Source organism: Papaver somniferum, unplaced genomic scaffold (assembly GCF_003573695.1).
Source record: "Papaver somniferum cultivar HN1 unplaced genomic scaffold, ASM357369v1 unplaced-scaffold_81, whole genome shotgun sequence".
In the NCBI taxonomy this organism is placed as follows: Eukaryota; Viridiplantae; Streptophyta; class Magnoliopsida; order Ranunculales; family Papaveraceae; genus Papaver; species Papaver somniferum.
This window is the reverse complement of record NW_020651082.1, coordinates 6,450,279-6,469,608: the sequence shown is the minus strand read 5'-3', so window position 1 is coordinate 6,469,608 and position 19,330 is coordinate 6,450,279. Positions and strand designations below refer to the sequence as shown.

Below are 19,330 nucleotides of genomic sequence, written 5' to 3'. Positions count from 1 at the left end.
GTTGTGTTTCTTGTTGTGTTTGTGTTTGTTGTGGTGTTTGTTGTTGTGATCATTGTTGTGAGGATGCCATATTTGTTAAAAATGAACTTTTTTCTGAAAGATTAAATTGATATGAATAGTTTTGTTTGAAAAGAAAAATAGAAGTTAGAGACGGTATGGAAATTGTGTAATATTGAAGAAGGGGTGAATCTAAGTCTATTGACGAACTGACTTTATAGGGAAAGGAAAGAGCGATGGCGGGATGATGGAAACATCCGTTGGCGCTCACAGGAGACACTCGACGACATTTACAAAACACTAGCGTCATCACTGAAGATGCGCGTTGGTAAGAAGAATGATCGCGTTATTCCTTTTGACGCCAGTGTTGTTAGAAATGACGCGCATCTTTACAACAGACGCGCGTCTAATACTCCAACTCGATGTTAATGCACGTCTTTACAACGGATCTGTTCATTTAAATATCCATTTTCTTAATTTGTTCATTCCATAATGGAAGCAAAATGAATAAATTTTGAGTTATTTCATCACACCGGAATTGATCCAATAAATTTAAGCACGAAAATTTTGGTTACTCTACTGCCAAAAAAACATCAATATAAAAATGATAACAACTCCCAAGCTTGCTTAATAAAGTCACTCTAATACAATGACCTCCGCCCTCTACGTGGTACAGTGAAAACACATGAAAACGCGACGAATAGTCAGATATTGCCAGAAGCTCATGTTTCGCAGTATCAATTAATTAAACATTTTAGAATCTAAGAAAATGATTCGCAGTATCAATTAATTAAACATTTTAAAATCTAAGAAAATGATTCGCCGTATCAATTAATTAAACAGTTTAAAACCTCAAAATCTGATTTGCAGTATATTGCCAAATTTCGTAAATTTAAAAATCACTGCAGTTTATTTTGCAGACTTTTGCACTTGCAGCAGGATAGCTACATGTGCGTTCCACATGTTACATGATTCGGATTTGGTGCAGAGATTCGATCTCGCTGAACGTCAAAAAAGATCATTCTGCTGTTATATCATTTGTATGTGATCATACTATACCACATTTCCTCTAGAAACATCACAAAAATGGCCCCTGCTGGACCACCACCGCCAACTCGAACACCTATTCCATCAGTTACGCAACCAGAAAAGCCTGCCGCAAACTCCATTTTCGCCAGAATCCGACTAGCCGTACCAACTGATGTCCCTTATATCCACAAATTGATTCATCAATTGGCAGTATCCGAACGTCTAACACACTTATTTGAGGCAACCGAAGAGAATCTAAGCACAACCCTTTTCAACTCACCACCTTTCAAGTCGTTCACTGTCTTCATTCTTGAAGTTTCAAGATTACCATTTCCAAATAATCAACATTCTTTGGTTACTCAGATGGTGAATCTTGATACAAATATCGAAGATCCAGAAACCTATAATTTCCAAGTTGATTCCGATGTTGTTGTTGCTGGTTTTACTTTGTTTTTCCCAAAATATTCAACATTTTTAGCGAAACCAGAGTTTTATATTGAGGACATATTTATCAGAGAATGTTATAGGAGGAAAGGGTTTGGGAAAATGTTGTTATCTACTGTGGCGGCTCAAGCTGTGAAAATGGGGTATGGACGTGTTGAATGGTGTGTTTCGGATTGGAATATCAATGCTATTAAGTTTTATAAAGAAATGGGTGCTCAAGTTTTTCAAGAACGGAGGATTTGTAGGTTGACTGCTGATGCTTTAAACGGTTATGGAAGAGGAGATAATTAGAGATTTTGGTTTCAGGTTATGAGTTAGTCGTTCGAACTTAACATGTATTCTCATGTTTCGTTTTTGTTGGATATTTGGGGAGCTTTCATGTTGTTTTTGTTGTCTGAAGCTTAATTTACAATCTCCAGAGAATTCCTTCTCTATCTTTTCTATAACCATTTTCACATTAGTTCATACGGCATGACCCTGTTACTGATTACTTAATTTACTATTCTATAGTATAGATATATAACTTTGAAAATGCATTAATTTCAATACTTCTCTTTAATGCATTTGCTCTTCCCTTTGATGGATCTGTCTGCTATCATCTTGTTGTTGAACTTTATTTCTTTGTTGTAACCTTCTGATTCTAGTACTGCAAAACCGTAAGTCTCAATTGCGCGTACTGGCTTTGCTCTCCAAACTTTTTTATGCTTAGGATATTGATTGTGATGTCTGTAACAACAAAAGACAACAAAAGACTACAATTAGCTAATTCTCAAATTCATACAACAACACGCATGATTATTTCTTAATTAGGATTGGCGCGCCTTAATAATTTATTCGCTAGAATATGTTGGCTATAATTAAAAATGTAACTGAGAAGTATATACTTGGCTCAAACCGATGTTGTTGTTGTTGCAGAGAGAATGTAGAGGCACGTATCACATACGCTGTCCTAAAGGCAATATCGCCTGCCACTCCTCTGAGATGCTACAACAGTTGGCGAGTTACCTCCAGGATACAACTACAGTTAGTACCCCTCAATGTAGTATACAATGAGGGTACCCTTAGAGCTTGGCAAAACTTAAAATAGGACAAAGCACTACGGACAAAAAAAGGCCAAGACAAGCACTTTCGGACAAACAGGTCAAGACAAAACACTACAGACAAAGAAAAGATCCTTTCTACTTGTGTGGAAAACACGTACCAAATTTCAGCAAAAAGATAGGATCTAATGAACCCACACCCACACACACACCCACACCCGAACCGACCCGACCGACCGGCGGCGGCGTGCGTGCTTCTGTGCGAAGCACCGCGCGTACGGGAAAGGCAACCTTGCCCTAGTCTAGTCCTTCCCCCCAAGCACAAAAGTCTAATGACCCAAGGGCCATGCCCTTATAGCCAATTCTATGGTATTTAAGTCTAAAACTCTTTAGATTTTAGTCATGGGACTATTGTTTTATCTATTCAAATGAAAAAACAATTAGTGGGCAATAGGTCTAGGGATCAAAACATAGTACAAGCAAAATTGGTATTAAAAGAAAACGTTTTTTTCTAACAATCCCCCACATGAATGATAAAACATATCGACGAAATACGAGAAAACATAAAACATCAAAATTAGGCTAAGGTGTCCCAGAGATTGAACCTTAACTTAGTGAGAGGTTACCGGAACTGCTTGTTGTTACGGTGAACACAATGTCTTGAACCGTCAACAGTGAGTGCAGGTCAGAAATAACAACCACACTTTGATGTTTCTAAGAAAAGGAAAACTGCCAAGCTCTTGCCGTTGTGCCCGTTTTGGCCGTGGGCTAAATCCCGGTCTTAATGAATGTCTCTAGAGAAAAAAGCTCAAATTCTCATAGGAAGCGGCCCCACTTCCAACATCCACATAGATGAGTCCATTAAGAGTGTCCTGCCACACTCCGCTTTAAATAAAGCCATGGAACTCATTAAGATCTTGACAGATCATCCTAATTCATGCAGGCAACACTATCATACGGTTACACCATAGAGAGGGACAAAGATAGTGTTCTCTTGCCATCACCAAAAATTGGTTATCTCATTGAACCTCGATCTTGGAGATCCATTCACAAGGTTGAGTGTCCTTCATGGAGATTTATTCTATGAGCTTGAGTCCCATACCCTTCGATGTGGGTCTAACTACCTCTCTAGATAACCCTTTCGTCAAAGGATCTGCAATATTATCTTTAGACCTCACAAAGTCTATAGAGATGATGCCAGTAGAGAGTAGTTGTTTCACTGTCTTGTGTCTTCTTTGAAGATGTATAGACTTTCCGTTGTATACACTATTCTTTGCGCATCCAATCGCAGCTTGACTGTCACAGTGGATTGCGATCGAAGACACAGGCTTGGGCCAGAGTGGAATTCCTCCTAGGAAACCTCGTATCATTCAGCTTCCTCTCCATCTTTCTCCAAGGCTATAAACTCAGACTCCATGGTGGATCGAGATATACATGTCTGTTTGGAAGACTTCCATGACACAGACGCACCACCAAGTGTGAAGATGTACCCACTAGTGGATTTGCACTCATCCGAGTCTGATATCCAGTTAGCATCACAATACCCTTCTAGCACAGCAGGATACTTTCCAAATCTTAAGCAATAGCTTGAAGTTCCTCTCAGGTACCGTAGAACTATGTAGAAAGCATTCCAGTGATCCTGCCCAGGGTTGCAAGTGTACCTGCTTAATCTACTCACAGTGTAGGCAATATCAGGTCTTGTACAGTTCATTAAGTACATAAGACTGCCAATAACTCGAGAATACTCAAGTTGATAAATTCCCTCACCCTTGTTCTTTTTCAATTTATAATTAGGATCATAAGGAGTAGTTGCAGCTTTAGCATCTTCATGATTAAATCTCTTAAGCACAGTTTCAACATAATGAGATTGACTAAGACTATATCCATCAGACATCTTTCTGATTTTCATCCCTAAGATTACATCAGCAGGGCCTAAGTCTTTCATGTCAAAGTTTTCGTTAAGCATGTTTTTAGCGGTGTTTATACTATCAAGGTTACTACCTAATATGAGCATATCATCAACATATAGGCACACAATAACATGAGAATCATCCACAGATTTAATGTAAACGCATTTATCAGATTCATTAACCTTGAAGCCATTAGATATCATTACATGATTAAATTTTTCATGCCACTGTTTAGGTGCTTGTTTTAAACCATACAGAGATTTTTTCAGTTTGCATACTTTATCTTCAAAACCTTTCACAACAAAACCTTCAGGTTGATCCATATAAATTTCTTCATTCAATTCACCATATAAAAACGCAGTTTTAACATCCATCTGATGTATATGCAAATCATAAATAGAAGCAATAGCAATCAGCATACGGATAGAAGTGATTCTTGTGACAGGTGAATAGGTATCAAAGAAATCTAATCCTTCCTGTTGTCTATACCCCTTAGCTACCAACCTAGATTTGTGCTTTTCTATAGTTCCATATGTTCTAAGTTTCCTTTTGAAGACCCACTTGCAACCTAAGGTTTTACTACCAGGAGGTAAGTCTACAAGCTCCCAGGTTTCATTTTGTTGAATGGAATCCCACTCATTATTCGAAGCTTCCTCCCAGAAGGGAGCTTCAGGAGAAGTCATAGCTTCCTTATAGGTTTGGGGCTCAGACTCTACCGTAAGAGTCACAAAATCTGGACCGAAACTTTTCTCGGTTCTAGACCTCTTACTTCTTCTAGGTTCGGTTTCAGTATCTAGAGACGGGGGTTGACTAGTCGAAGGAATATCTGTGAGATCAATTCGGACCCTTTTGCGAGGTCCAGACCCTAAAGGAAAAATGTGTTCGAAGAACACTGCATCTGTAGATTCCATTATGGTGTTCTCACCAATGACCATGAACCTATAAGCACTAGTGTGCTCAGGATAGCCTAGGAAAACACAATCCACTGTTTTGGGTCCTAGTTTGGTTTTCTTGGAACGAGGAACGGCCACCTTGTCCAAACACCCCCACACTTTAAAGTATGCATAGGAAGGTTGTCTACCTCTCCATAACTCATATGGAGTTTTGTCTGATTTTTTAAATGGAACTCGGTTCAAGATATAGCAGGCAGAGAGAATTTCTTCCCCCCACAGGCACGAAGGTATCCCACTAGCTAACATAGCATTCACCATATCTATGAGTGTTCGGTTTTTCCTTTCAGCTACTCCATTTGACTCAGGTGAAGAAGGTGCAGTAGTTTCATGAATGATGCCATTAAGTTTGCAGAATTCTCCTATAGGTATCACATATTCACCGCCTCGGTCTGACCTAAGAGTTTTAATAGTAACACCTCTTTGGTTTTCTACTTCAAGTTTATATAATTTGAAAGCTTCTAAGGCTTCATCTTTACTTCTAAGAAGATAAACCTGACATTATCTTGAGTGATCATCTATAAAAGTGATGTACCATTTTTTACCACCTCTAGTTGGTGTTGATTTCAAATCTCTCAAATCTGAGTGGATTAGTTCTAGGGGAGTTGTACTTCGTTCAACCTTTTTGTTAAAGGGTTTTCTTGCATATTTAGATTCAACACAAATTTCACATTTATGACCTCTGTCTATGTTTATTTTAGGAATGCAGCCTAATTTAGCAAGTCTTTCAATGGATTTGAAATTAACATGTCCTAGTCTATCATGCCAAACATGTGAGGAGTCACAAACATAAGCAGAAGAAGATGCATTATCATTCAAGTTCAAAGAAAGTACACTAAGCTTAATCATGTTCTCAGTGACATATCCTTTTCCTACGAAGTCACGACCCTTAGAGATTACAAATTTGTTAGACTCAGCTACAAATTTAAAACCTTTCCCAAGTAAGATAGTTTCTGAGATAAGATTCTTGCATATGTCCGGGACGTGATACACGTCATTCAAAGCGAGAGTTTTTCCTGAAGTGAGCTTCAATTCAACCTTGCCTTTTCCTACTACTTTAGAGGTAGAAGAGTTTCCCATAAACAATTTCTCATCGTCTCCTACTTTGTTATAGGAGGAGAAAGCATTTCTGAACTTACAAACATGCCTGGTGGCTCCAGAATCAAGCCACCAGTCTCTCACATTGGTCACATTAGAGACAAGGTTGACTTCAGACACCATGCCAGTAAAATATCCAGAATCATCTACTATGTTTGCCTTATTTTTCTGTTTAGGATCATTTTTGGTGTTTTTAGGTGCCCTACAGTCTTTGGCCATATGACCAGTTTTTCCACAGTTATAGCAGTCGCCTTTGATGGTGTTTTTGGAGACACCACCCTTTGGTTTAAGATGGTTACCTTTGGAGTTACGTTGTTTATTACGTTTACCATTTTTGTTGGATTCTCCGTGCCTTTTCTTTGACGCAGCATTATCGTCCATGACATGAGCTTTGTTGGACATGTCTTTGCTCAGCATCAGGCTCTTGTCCTTGCAGCACAGAATTTCCTCCACCTGGATCTTTTTCCCCAGCTCCACCATGGTGATTTCGCGATTCTTGTGTCGCAGTCTCCTCTTGTACTCGTTCCATGAGGGTGGTAGCTTTTCAATCACTGCGGATACTTGTAGAGATTCATCAATATGCATGCCTTCAGCAAGAATTTCGTTGATGAGTAGTTGGAGTTCGACGAATTGTTCTACAACCGGCTTTTCATCAGTCATCTTGTATTCCAGGAACCTTGCCACCAAGAACTTCTTGCTTCCAGCAGCCTCAGCAAGATATTTTTCTTCTAGAGCTTCCCATAAATCAAAAGCAGTAAAATTCTCTTTTGCATTATAAAAGTCGTACAAGGAGTCATCCAGACAGTTAAGAATATGGTTTTTGCACATGTAATTCTTCCTAGTCCACCTATCCAGTCTATCTTCATAACCATGGTCATGAAGCCTTGTTGAGGGTTTTTCTAAGGCAACTTCATCAAGCCTTTGGTCTTTTAAGAAGAATAACATTTTGGACTGCCATCGTTTAAAGTCTTTGCCACTAAACTTTGGGGGTTTTTCTACAGTACTCTTTCCCATGTTGTTACAAAACTATAATATAGAGGATATTGCCTTTAGAATGTTGGCTATAATTAAAAATGTAACTGAGAAGGATATACTTAGCTCAAACCGATGTTGTTGCTGTTGCAGAGAGAATGTAGAGGCACGTATCACATACGTTGTCCTAAAGGCAATATCGCATTCCACTCCTCTGAGATGCTACAGCAGTTGGCGAGTTACCTCCAGGATACAACTACAGTTAGTACCCCTCAATGTAGCATACAATGAGGGTACCCTTAGAGCTTGGCAAAACTTAAAACAGGACAAAGATGTTTTCTGAATACAAAGTGAGAGTAGAAGAAATGTTTTTCTGTGTTGTGTTTCTTAAGCTTACAAATACTCTCTTATATAGTGTTTGTGTAGTTACAAACAAGAAAGAAAACCCATGCCTATGACACAAAATACTGGTAATGTTGGGTTAAAGACAGTGCAAGAAATGTTGTTTTGTCAGGCATGGAGCAGTGTGTTGCTGCCATGCCAAATAAGAAAAGACACAGGGGCCAGGACAAAGCACTACGGACAAAAAAAAGGCCAAGACAAGCACTTTCGGACAAACAGGTCAAGACAAAACACTACAGACAAAGAAAAGATCATTTCTACTTGTGTGGAAAACACGTACCAAATTTCAGCAAAAAGATAGGATCTAATGAACCCACACCCACACCCACACCCGACCCCGACCCGACCGACCGGCGGCGGCGTGCGTGCTTCTGTGCGAAGCACCGCGCGTACGGGAAAGGAAACCTTGCCCTAGTCTAGTCCTTCCCCCCAAGCACAAAAGTCTAATGACCCAAGGGCCATGCCCTTATAGCCAATTCTATGGTATTTAAGTCTAAAACTCTTTAGATTTTAGTCAATGTGGGACTATTGTTTTATCTATTCAAATGAAAAAAAAAATAGTGGGCAATAGGTCTAGGGATCAAAACATAGTACAAGCAAAATTGGTATTAAAAGAAAACGTTTTTTTCTAACAATATTCATAATTAATATCAGTGATGTTCTGAATCTTGAAAAGTCTTAGTGTGGAGTTAAATTTGATCCTGATGCTAGTATTGCAACGTAGTCAAGAGGATTAAGCATGATTTCAGGTCTAAAATTCAGTGTTAGGGTTTGAGCTCTTGGTTGTCTAAAATTCAGTGTTAGGGTTTGAGCTCTTGGTTGTTTCAATTTCCTGTTGGTGTATGGATTGAAATATCTTACCCCATCAACTAGCATTGAGTCTCTGCTGGTAATCTCAATTGCTATTTTTAGATTAGTTTAGTTTTAACCTCATGTTTTCATATTCTACATCACTAGCTCAACAACGGATAATTTTGTCTTCAAAAGCTTTTTCATCATAACTAGTTTGTGGCAACTAGTTTTTTCATCAAGTCCTACTTGTGCTGATACCCGGTACTTTTATATCTGAGCATGCCTATCTCCTCTACACCTTGTCTAGATAAGAGAGAAGCTTAAAGTTGTTCCACTTGAGAGTAAGGAAATCTCTACTTAAATCACAGATGTGTATTGATGTGTATATGCAATGAAAACTTGTTGCACTATTGATGGGTTTTTAAATGTTGTTGTAGTTGCAGTAGTAAAAAGGGGTCTTTTCAGACTTGTGAAGGAAACAATTTTCAGATTTAAATTAAACTAAACAATTAAATAAAGTTGTTTCAAAGTTATAAAGAAAACACCAAGACTCTGGATTCCACCATTGACCAATTAATTTATAAACTCTAATCAATATTCATGCAATTTTTCATTTAAAGTGATTCTAATATTTTGCCTCTAATAGATTTTTGAAGTAATAATTGTAAACACAAAGCATGAAACATCAAAAGTTTTTAAAACCCAGCATGCTTCATCAAAACAATTCACAACTACTCAATAAAAATCAATTTATCTATATTAGTTCTATACAAATAATCATATAAAAATATTGCAAATAAACAGTTAAAATAGAATTATACCAATTAATGTGGAACAATGGCTTCCTCCGTCGCCTCGGCTAAGGGGTTTAGCTCTTCATGTTGAAAGACCTCTCAAAATATTTCATTGATGCTCAAATGGTGTTTACAATGAAGAGAAAATGCTAAAACAACGAGTTTAAGACTCTCAGAAAGTATCACAAATAAACCATAAGAAAGAAGTATTGTTATCTCTGTTGTTTTAAGACCGTGCTCCGCCTGTCGTTGTCACTGTTGAAGAACGACTGACTTTGGAGGTCTGTTCTTCGTGTTCTTCAGCAGCAGCAGAACTCAACTTCCTGTAACTTCATTTTTTCGGCTCTGTGGTTCTCTAAACTCTCTGAAACTTCTCCTAACTCTCTCATAAAACTTTCTAACCTTTTTCTGACGTGACCCAACCTTTTTATAGCTCAACAGGGTCATCAAATCCCGATGAAATCCCCTTTTTCTCTTCTCTGCAGTTACGAGTTTCTCTCTTCTGTACGCGTTGTTGTTAGCTATTCAATTACCAAAAAACTCTCTCAGGACTTGAACAAGACTAGATACATGTAAATCCATCGTGAAACTCTCCCAAAATCTCCACAAAATCTTTGACAGTGAACAGCAGGACACGTCTCCCTATTTGAAATTTGATTGCTTCTCCCGGACATTCCAGCCCAATTGTTTGGGTCCAATCGATTGTACCATGCCTGTTCAGTCATACAGAGTCTATACGTACCAAGCCATTCAATCTCCTAAAATCACGTTAGAATTCGATCTCCAAATATGCCAGTAAGCTGTACATGCTTTCTCGCCAAATTTTCCTGTTTGAAACGTGAAGAAGTTGAGGTGCTCCTATCCAAAACGCTGGCGTCTTTAACCACTGGGTGCCTTGGGGGTGCCCTTATCCAAATGATGAGTGCCAAAATCGCTTTCTCCGGGATGTTTTCAACATTTTTTCGGGGTTCCTCCGGGGTATTTATGGGGTGTCTCCAACACACTTCTGGGGTGATTTTGGTACGTTATCTACGGAGGTTCAAATGCCACTTTTGAGCCAATTTCGCCGCAAAGTCTTATTTCTCCAAAAACACCTACAAAGAGATAAGACACCAAAATAAGTACAAAAATGGGTACTAACAATATACACAATAAATATATATTAGACACATAAATGCGTCTATCAACTATATGTGCTTAATTAGCTTGTTACCAGTTCGTCCTATTGGTACTGGCTTTGGTACAGTCCTCTTTATGAGTGAGTTGGCTTACGAGTTTAATGATGCAACTGAAGATGATGTTTGGTACAGTCCTCTTTAAGAGGATGTGAGTGTAATGTCAGTGTGATGGCATAGAAGTTGTGAGTTTGTTACGTATGTGCACAATGAGCGTGCGAGAGAAACCAGTTTGTGAGAGTCGACTACATATACTCAGCAATGTCTTGTAATAAAATCTATTTCTCTTTAATCAAATTGATTATCAAAACCGTTTCTAATACAATGTATACATCCGTTCATTGAATGTTATCAGTATATGCATAGGGGAAAAAAATCATGCATGACTGATCATGTCAAAGGCGTATGTACAGATCCCATGGGTGCTCAAATATGGACATGACACATATTTTCAGTGTGTTAACCATATCTTTCTTGCATAATATCATTACCATGGTATGACATATAATCTATATGAATGATACCATTTTGTTAGGGGGTAAGAGAATCAAAAAGTTGTGGCCCCTTTCATTTTGTGGCCTCAAGCGCGACGTATCTTGCTTTAACAACATAGTCGGCTCTGATTAGCTGGCATAATTGTAAATCTTAGTCTCTTCTATTCCTTTATGTTTTAGTGCAACCATCTTGATCCATGTATTTTATTTGCTTGATTTACATTCTCCGATAAATTTTTATTTTATGCGCAGGCATGCTTTCTTCCACTATCAGATGCCAGTTAATTTGTTGTCCTTTATTATATCATCACATCAGTATATTACTCGTAGTCGTGGTATGAAAATACCCATTTAGTCGATTTTATGTTTCGTCTATCGATTTATTTTAATAATCTTTGCATTCCCCTTGTCTGTCTATCTTGTTTTTCCTGATTGTTCTGCGTCCCTTCTATTCGGCCCACCAGCAAGCATTATGGTTGGAATTTCTCATTCTGGAGCTTTTGATGTTATCATAAGCTCGGTAAAATTTCAGCTACCTGGATTCTTGGGGATTCTGATGTACGTGGTTCTGATTTTCTTGGTTGTGCACATTCTTGCAGTTTTGCGGTGAGTTGGGATTGAGAAGGAACTAACATAAGGTCATGATTTTCACCTTAAGGCATGGGATATTACTTCCGGGTATGTGGTTCAAAATGGCGTAACCAAGGATTATTCAAATGCAGCTTCAGAGAAAAGCGAAGAAACTCTGAAAGAACTTCCATATAAGAAGAATCAAAAAGAAAGAAAAAGAACCTGAAGCTTTTGGAATGTTCCGTTATTTATTCCCCGGTAAGCTAGTCGTATTTGATTCGGTTACATGCCTTAAGCATTACTTCATCTTACGAACTCAAGTCATTAAGTAATTGTTGTATATGCAACGTCTGTGCCTTAAGCATTATTTGATCAATCGAGCTAATTGTTAGTTATTAAAAACTAATTATTATTTTTTAAAGTTAGTCGTGGTTATTTAGGGAAGGGATTTCCTAAACCGTCTAGGATTCTTGGTGGCCAAGTTTTTAACCTATATAAATAGGTAATTAGGCCTTGTAGAATTGTATTGTAGAAAATGATTAAGAGATTGGTGAGAGATTTCTTGAGAATCTGTCTCTTCGTGAGGAAAGTACTCCTAGTACTTTTGTTGTGCCAGCGATGGCAACTTTGAAAGATTACATGTTTCCAACTAGGACCAACCGAGCTTCGTGCATTAAATTGCCAGCCACTACGGCTAATTTCGAGATAAAACCTAGTATTCTTCAGATGATCCCTATATTCTTAGGAATAGATGATGAGAACCCTTATTTCCATATTATGGACTTTGAGGAAATCTGTGGGACAATTAGAATAAAAGACCTTACTGATGAAGTCTTGAAACTTAAGATGTTTCCCTTTTCCTTGAGAGATAAAGCCAAGACCTGGTTGAACAACCTACCATCTGAATCAATTGAAACATGGCAGGAACTTATTACTGCTTTCTATATAAAATTATACCCTAAGCATAAAACTGCAACTGTTAGGCAGAAAATTAGTTCTAGTATGGAACAAGAGGGAGAGTCTCTTTATAGGTTTTTAGAGAGATTCAATGATCTCCTATCTCAGTGCCCTCACCATGGATTTGATAATATGAAACTCGTAAAGATTATTTATGATGGTTAGACTATTCGACCAAAGCCATGGTTGAGTCTATGTGCGCTGGTGAGTTCACTAGTAAAAATGCTGATGATGTTTTTACCTTCTTAGGATCTATCGCTGAAAAATCCCAACAGTGGGAATCTTGTGTTGAACCCCCTAAAAGACTCTTGGCCAATAGAAGTAGCACCAATATGGTAGATACGAGTTTTGCGTCAGATGCTAAGTTTGCTGCTTTGTCTAGAAGGTTAGAAGCTTTGGAAATGGGCCAGTCTAAAAATAGGTCCCTTGTTGAACATAATAGAGCCTCTCAAGTCTCTAGTTGTGGAATAGAGCCCGATAATTTATTTTGGGAAGGTCAGGTTAGTGAAGAGCAAGCCCATGCTGTCTATAACAATGCTAGGTTTGAGAACCGTCAGAAGTTTGACACATACTCAGAAACCTACAACCCTGGTTGGAGAAACCATCCTAATTTCTCTTGGTCTAAGGGCCAGAGTCAAGGCCAGTCTAGCAATTCTCAGCCTCCCCCAGGTTTTGGTTTTAAGAACTCTTCAGGTCAAACCCAGTTTCAGAACACTTCCGAGAAAAAAATCTCCACCTTAGAAGAAAATCTCACTATGTTAGCAAATAACCATGACATGCTATCAAAGAACCTCATGAGCTTTCAACAAGAAACTAGGAAGGAGTTGAAGAATAATTCCCAGAGTCTTGCCAAATTAGAACTTCAAGTTGGTCAAATAGTTAAGTTCATAAGTGAGAGAGAAGATGGAAGGTTCCCTAGTCGTACTGATTCGAACCCCAAAGGAGAGAAATCGTAAAATCATGTGAATGCTGTCACAACCCTTAGAAGTGGAAAGAAAGTTGACAACAAGGTTGTCATGCCTGATAGTGAACATGATGTAGTTCACCCGTCTGAGCCAGAGAATGAAGAGACTGATAGAGTCTCTAAAGAGACCAATGAGGGTCCTATTGAGCCTCACTTTGTTCCCAGAGCCCCATTCCCACAGCTGCTAGTTCCCACTAAGAGGGAGTCCAACTTTAATGATATATTGGAGGTTTTTAAGCAGGTTAATATCAACCTTCCATTATTAGATGCAATTAGGCAGATTCCCTCTTATGCGAAGTTCCTTAAGGACTTGTGTACGCGAAAGCGTAAACTCAGTGTCCAGAAGAAAGCCTTCTTAGCTAGTCATGTGAGTTCTATTATTCAGAATACCACTACTCATAAGTATAAAGACCCAGGGTCCCCTACAATTGCTTGTACAATAGGTAAGTACCGTGTTGATAAACCGTTGCTTGACTTAAGAGCCAGTGTGAATCTACTACCATACCATGTGTACTTAAAGCTAGGACTTGGTGAATTGAAACCTACCAAGATGACACTTCAGTTAGCTGATAGGTCAGTTAAAATTCCTCGTGGTGTGATAGAGGATGTTCTTATTGAGGTCGACAAGTTTATTTATCCAGTGGATTTCGTGGTCCTAGATACCCAACCTGTCCCCGACCCAGAGAACCAGATACCTGTGATTTTCGGTCGCCCATTCTTAGATACGTCTAATGCGATCATAAACTATCGAAATGGTATCATGAACCTATCTTTTGGTAATATGACTATTGAGCTGAATATTTTTAATGTAAACAAGATACATTCTGAGCTAGATAGCACATGCATTGAAGAGGTGCACATGATAAGAACCTTAGTTCAGGAGTCATTACCAAACATCATATAGGAAAATATGTTGGAGAGTTGTTCATCCCATTTTAGCCTGGATTTCAACGATGATAGTAACATTGAACAAGTAAATGATCTGTTGGATTATGTTCCTGTATTAGATATTGATGTATGGAAAGATAGGTTCGAACAATTACTAGATTCTGAGTCTACCTTAATACCTTATTTAAAAGAGCCTTCTGAGTTGGAGCCTAATTATACATTTTTAGGTCCACCCGATTCTTTCCCTGTGATTATAGCTTCTGATTTGGATAGTGATCAGGAGAGTAGGCCAGAGACCGTGCTTCAAGAAAATAAGGAATATTTAGAGTGGACCATAGAAGATGTGAAGCAAGCTGAGGATGATCCACCTGATTATAACTTAGAGAAAGCAATTGACCTTTTTCAAGAACCTAATGGTCTAGAAACTAGGAACATTGTGACTAGTCTATGTAGAGGCACCCAAAATTCTAAGTTTGGGGGTAGATAACTAGAAGAATCTCTTGAGTATTTTAAGGAATGGGAAGATCCGAAAATTCAAGCAATAATGAGAGGTTTGTCTGAGAGTAGTGAAAACCCTAAGTTTGGGGTTAGTAATGATTCTTGTGATCGTCAATTATCCCCATTGGAAGTCCCTAAATTGGGACTCAAGCCTAGTGAGGTATTCCCTGAGTCTATTCAGACTCCACAACTGATCCTCGTGATACTGTCCAGGAAAAAATCCATATGTTAGAGACCCGTTTTACGGATGAATCTGTTTGCCGAGACACTTATATGAAGCCCAAGTGGGCACTCCAGATAAATCCAGTTTTCTTGCGAGAAACTTTAGATCAGGTTGTGCAATATCTTCTCATTTTTCTGATCTTGAGCATTTGTCTCCTATTTGTGGCAGTTCTATTTGGTCTTATGGACCCACAATTGTTTCGACTATTGGTATACGACTTTGGAAGGTGAAAATTCTTTTAGATGTATTTGATGTCTAGCTAATGACTATAAATTTAGTATTTACTGGGAGGCTCCCGCGTTCATGTGACACGGTAATATCCTTCCTTATTTCTTTTCCCTCCAGTGGTAACAGTTTCTCCTTGTCCATGCTTTTAATTTCATTTTTAGAACATTGAGGACAATGTTAGATTTAAGTTTGGGGGTGGGGAAGAAACACTTTTTGGCTTTTATTTGCAATAAATAAACTCCAGAACCTAGAAATTTATGTCTATTAAGGATAGCACTAACCAATCTAAGTGTATGGAAGCATTTTGGTTTTAAGAGTTGAGGGACCAATCTGATTAGATGGAAACATCTAGAAGAGTCTATTCATAAAAGCACAGAGCTCAGGTGTTAGAAATAACATGATAGTTTCACCATATCTCGTTGAGTCCCTTTCACTTCTGTTTTTATTTTTTTCATTTTAAATTATGTTTCTCTAAGTGATTAGGTGGGGCTCACGATTCAAGTTGTAACCATTGGCAGGGTGAAATAGAGTGATTGAGTTATATTTAAAAAAAAAAAAGACTAGACCATGAGACCAACCGGAATAAATATTAACACTTGGATAGCAATATGTGTGTGTTATCCCTGTCTTCGTCGCCTAAACAAGCGTGGAATGCAGGACCCGTGGGAACTATCATGTAATCTGCTGACAAGAAGCATGCGCTCGGATTAAAAAGATCTATTCATGCCGTTAAAAAAAAAGTTCGAAAAATTGTTCTATGTAGTCAACCACTGGTTCCCTTGTATATGCCAGTTTGTTGATCTAGATTTAGGTTATCAACCACTAGTTCCCTTGTATATGCCAGTTGTGTTGATATTAGTCAGACCATTATATCAATCCATTAGAATAGGTTCGTTTTGGCAGTGTCCTTCAGACAGATATGAGAAACATTGTTCACTTAGTCAACATCAAAACCATCTATGTCTTTTTGTATCCATTTATTAATCTATCCATGTGTTTAGTTTGACTCCGAATATGATGTCCATTGTGAAACTATCTTGGTAGAGCTCTGTCACTTATATATGAATTTTAGTATGCTTGAGTGAAAACTCGTGTACAACAATTGGAATTTCGCATCAGGGTACTTCCTCTTATAATCAATAAGTATGCCAACCAAGGAGGTTCTTTAGTGCTTTCCAAGGTTCTGCCTAGATATCTAGGGTCTGGAGTAAAGATTTTGTGGGTATATCTCTAGTAAGCCCTCCCGAGACTATAACTCGTCCACTAGGGCCACCTAGGGGTTTAAAGGCTTATTGCATACGCTAAATGCAATCGACGATGCCTGCGAAAGTGATCTAGGATTTTATTTTGATTTGCTCGGGACTAGCAAATAATAAGTTTGGGGGTATTTTATAGACGCATTTATGTGTCTAATATAGCTCAATTGTATATATTGTTAGTGCTCGATTTTGTACTTATTTGGTTATATTATTTATTTGTATGTGTTTTTGGAAAAATAAGGCTTTACGGCGAAATTGGCTAAAAATGTGGCGTTTGGACCTCCGTTGATAACGTACATGAAGTGCCCCAGAACTGTACCGGAAGTACCCCAGAAATACCCCGGAAGAACCCCGAAAAAGTGCAGAAAACATCCCAGAAGAATTTCTAAAGGCACCCCTAAGTTGGATAAGGGACAACCCATTTCAGGACATGTACTAAAGGGACTCTCGAACTGGATAAGGGGGAGGTCATCTTCATAATTCAAATTCAAGTTATGGCGGGAAACTACATGCAAGAACTGGCAGAATTGGTGATCGAATTTTGGACGTGATTTTTGGTGATTCAATTGATGTATTTGGTACTAATGGGCTATAATTGAGTAGGCAAGTCTGTTACGATCGATTGGACCCAACTAATTGGGCTGGAATGGCCGGAAGAAGCGATCAAAGTCCAAACAGGGATACGTGTGGTTCTGTTTAGGGTTCAAAGATTTTGTGAGAGATTTTTGGGAGACTTTCACATCTATCCAGTCTCGTTCAATTCAAAGGAGAGTTTGGTGACAAGAGAATAGCCAACAGAAGCGCGTAGAGAGTAACAGAGAGACTTTATAGCCAACTGCATGCGAAGAAGAATAAAAAAGAATAGTCGCTGAATTTAGAGATTTTTGAGGATCTGAGGACTATATAAGAGTGGGTTTACGTCATAAAATGGTGAAAAAAGTTTTAGAGAAAATTCCAGAGGTTTTAGAGAACTATAGAGAAGAGAGAATCGAGTTACAGAGAGTTACAGTTCTGCTGCTGCTGCTACCATTGAAGATCCTGAAGAACACGAAGAACAGACTCCAGAAGACAGTCGTTTATCAACAGTGAAAACGACAAGCTCCTGAGAGTCTTAAAACAGCTGAGACAGCGACACCTTTGTTTCTTATCGTTATTCTGTGACGCTTTTTGCCAGTCTTAAACTTTCTGTTTTAGTACTTCTTCATATTTTAATCAACTTTTTGGGTATAATCATGTATCTTGAGCAAGTTATTAATATGAGGAGCTAAACCCATTATCCGAGGCAACAGAGGAAGCCATTGTTCCACATTAATTGGTATAATTCTATTTTAATTATTTAATTACAATATTATTATATGATTATTTGCATGGAACTAAAATAGAAAAATTGATTTTTATTGAGTAGTTGTGAGTTTTTTTGATGGAACATGCTGGGTTTTAAAACTTTTGATGTTTCATGCTTTGTGTTTACAACTATTACTTCAAAAATCTATTAGAGGCAAATATTAGAATCACTTTAAAAGAAAAATTGCATGAATATTGATTAGAGTTTATCAATTAATTGGTCAATGGTAGAATCCATAGTCATGGTGTTTTCTTTATAACTTTGAAACAAATTTATTTAATTGTTTAGTTTAATTTAAATCTGAAAATTGTTTTCTTCACAAGTCTGAAAAGAACCTTTTTACCACTACAACTACAATCACTTTTCATAATCCATCATCCATTGGGTGAAGTTGCGAAAAAGGGAGCACTCAAAGACGATGAATGGACAACTCTTGATCGCAAGTGTGTAGCCGTGATCCGTAGATGTTCAACGGAGGAAGTATACATTAACGTACAAAAGGAAACTAGTACGAAGGATATTATGGATAAAATTGAAAATTTATATCAAAAGTTATCAGCCTCGGGGAAGATTATGTTGTGTGAACAATTATTTAATATAAAGATGCAAGAAGGCGAAGCGATTTCAGCATATCTTGGGAAGTTTAAATCAATTATTTATCAGCTTTCAAAAGTTAGTATCACTTTTGATGATGAAGTTCAAGTTTTAAGGTTGTTGTAGTCATTACCAAAGATTTGTGAAACCACAAGAACAACTATTAGTAATTCTACCGGGAGAGAGAAGTTGAATCTTGATGATGTGCAATAAAGGTTGATCGCTGAAGAGGAAAGAAGAATAGAACAAGGTAATGGTTCTAGTACTTCAAGCTCGGCCTTAAGTTTGTAGGAAGAAGATAGAGACAGGAGTTCAAAATGGAACAACAACAACAAATCTAGACGGAAGTATAAAGGAAAATCTAGGGGGAGATCTCAATCCAAGACTAGAGGTGTTTTTGAGTGTTGGACGTGCAAGAAAGTAGGACACTTCAAGCACGATTTTCCAGAAAACAAAGGTGTTAATAATGGTGAAAACAAAGGTAATCAAGAAGAGGTCAACGTAGTTGTAGCTGCAGAATCGATAAAGGTCCTTGTTGATAACAAGAAGTTGATTACGAAAGGTTTTCTACTACTCTCTGAGGACAAGCAAGATGAGTCTTGGATTATAGACTCGGGAGCTTCTTTCCATGCAACAGATGATAAGAGTATTATGATCTCTTATAGAGAACGGTACTATGGCCAAGTATTCTTAGGTGACGGTGAAGT

General features: G+C 38.1%; 1 protein-coding gene across 1 annotated transcript; it reads left to right on the top strand.

The window, feature by feature from the left end:
- Window positions 1-1,083: 1,083 nt before the first annotated feature.
- LOC113345226 (probable acetyltransferase NATA1-like) lies at window positions 1,084-1,826 on the top strand. The gene has a single exon (XM_026589030.1). The coding sequence runs from the start codon at window positions 1,084-1,086 to the stop codon at window positions 1,759-1,761; it is 678 nt and encodes a 225-aa protein (XP_026444815.1). The 3' UTR covers window positions 1,762-1,826.
- Window positions 1,827-19,330: the final 17,504 nt, after the last annotated feature.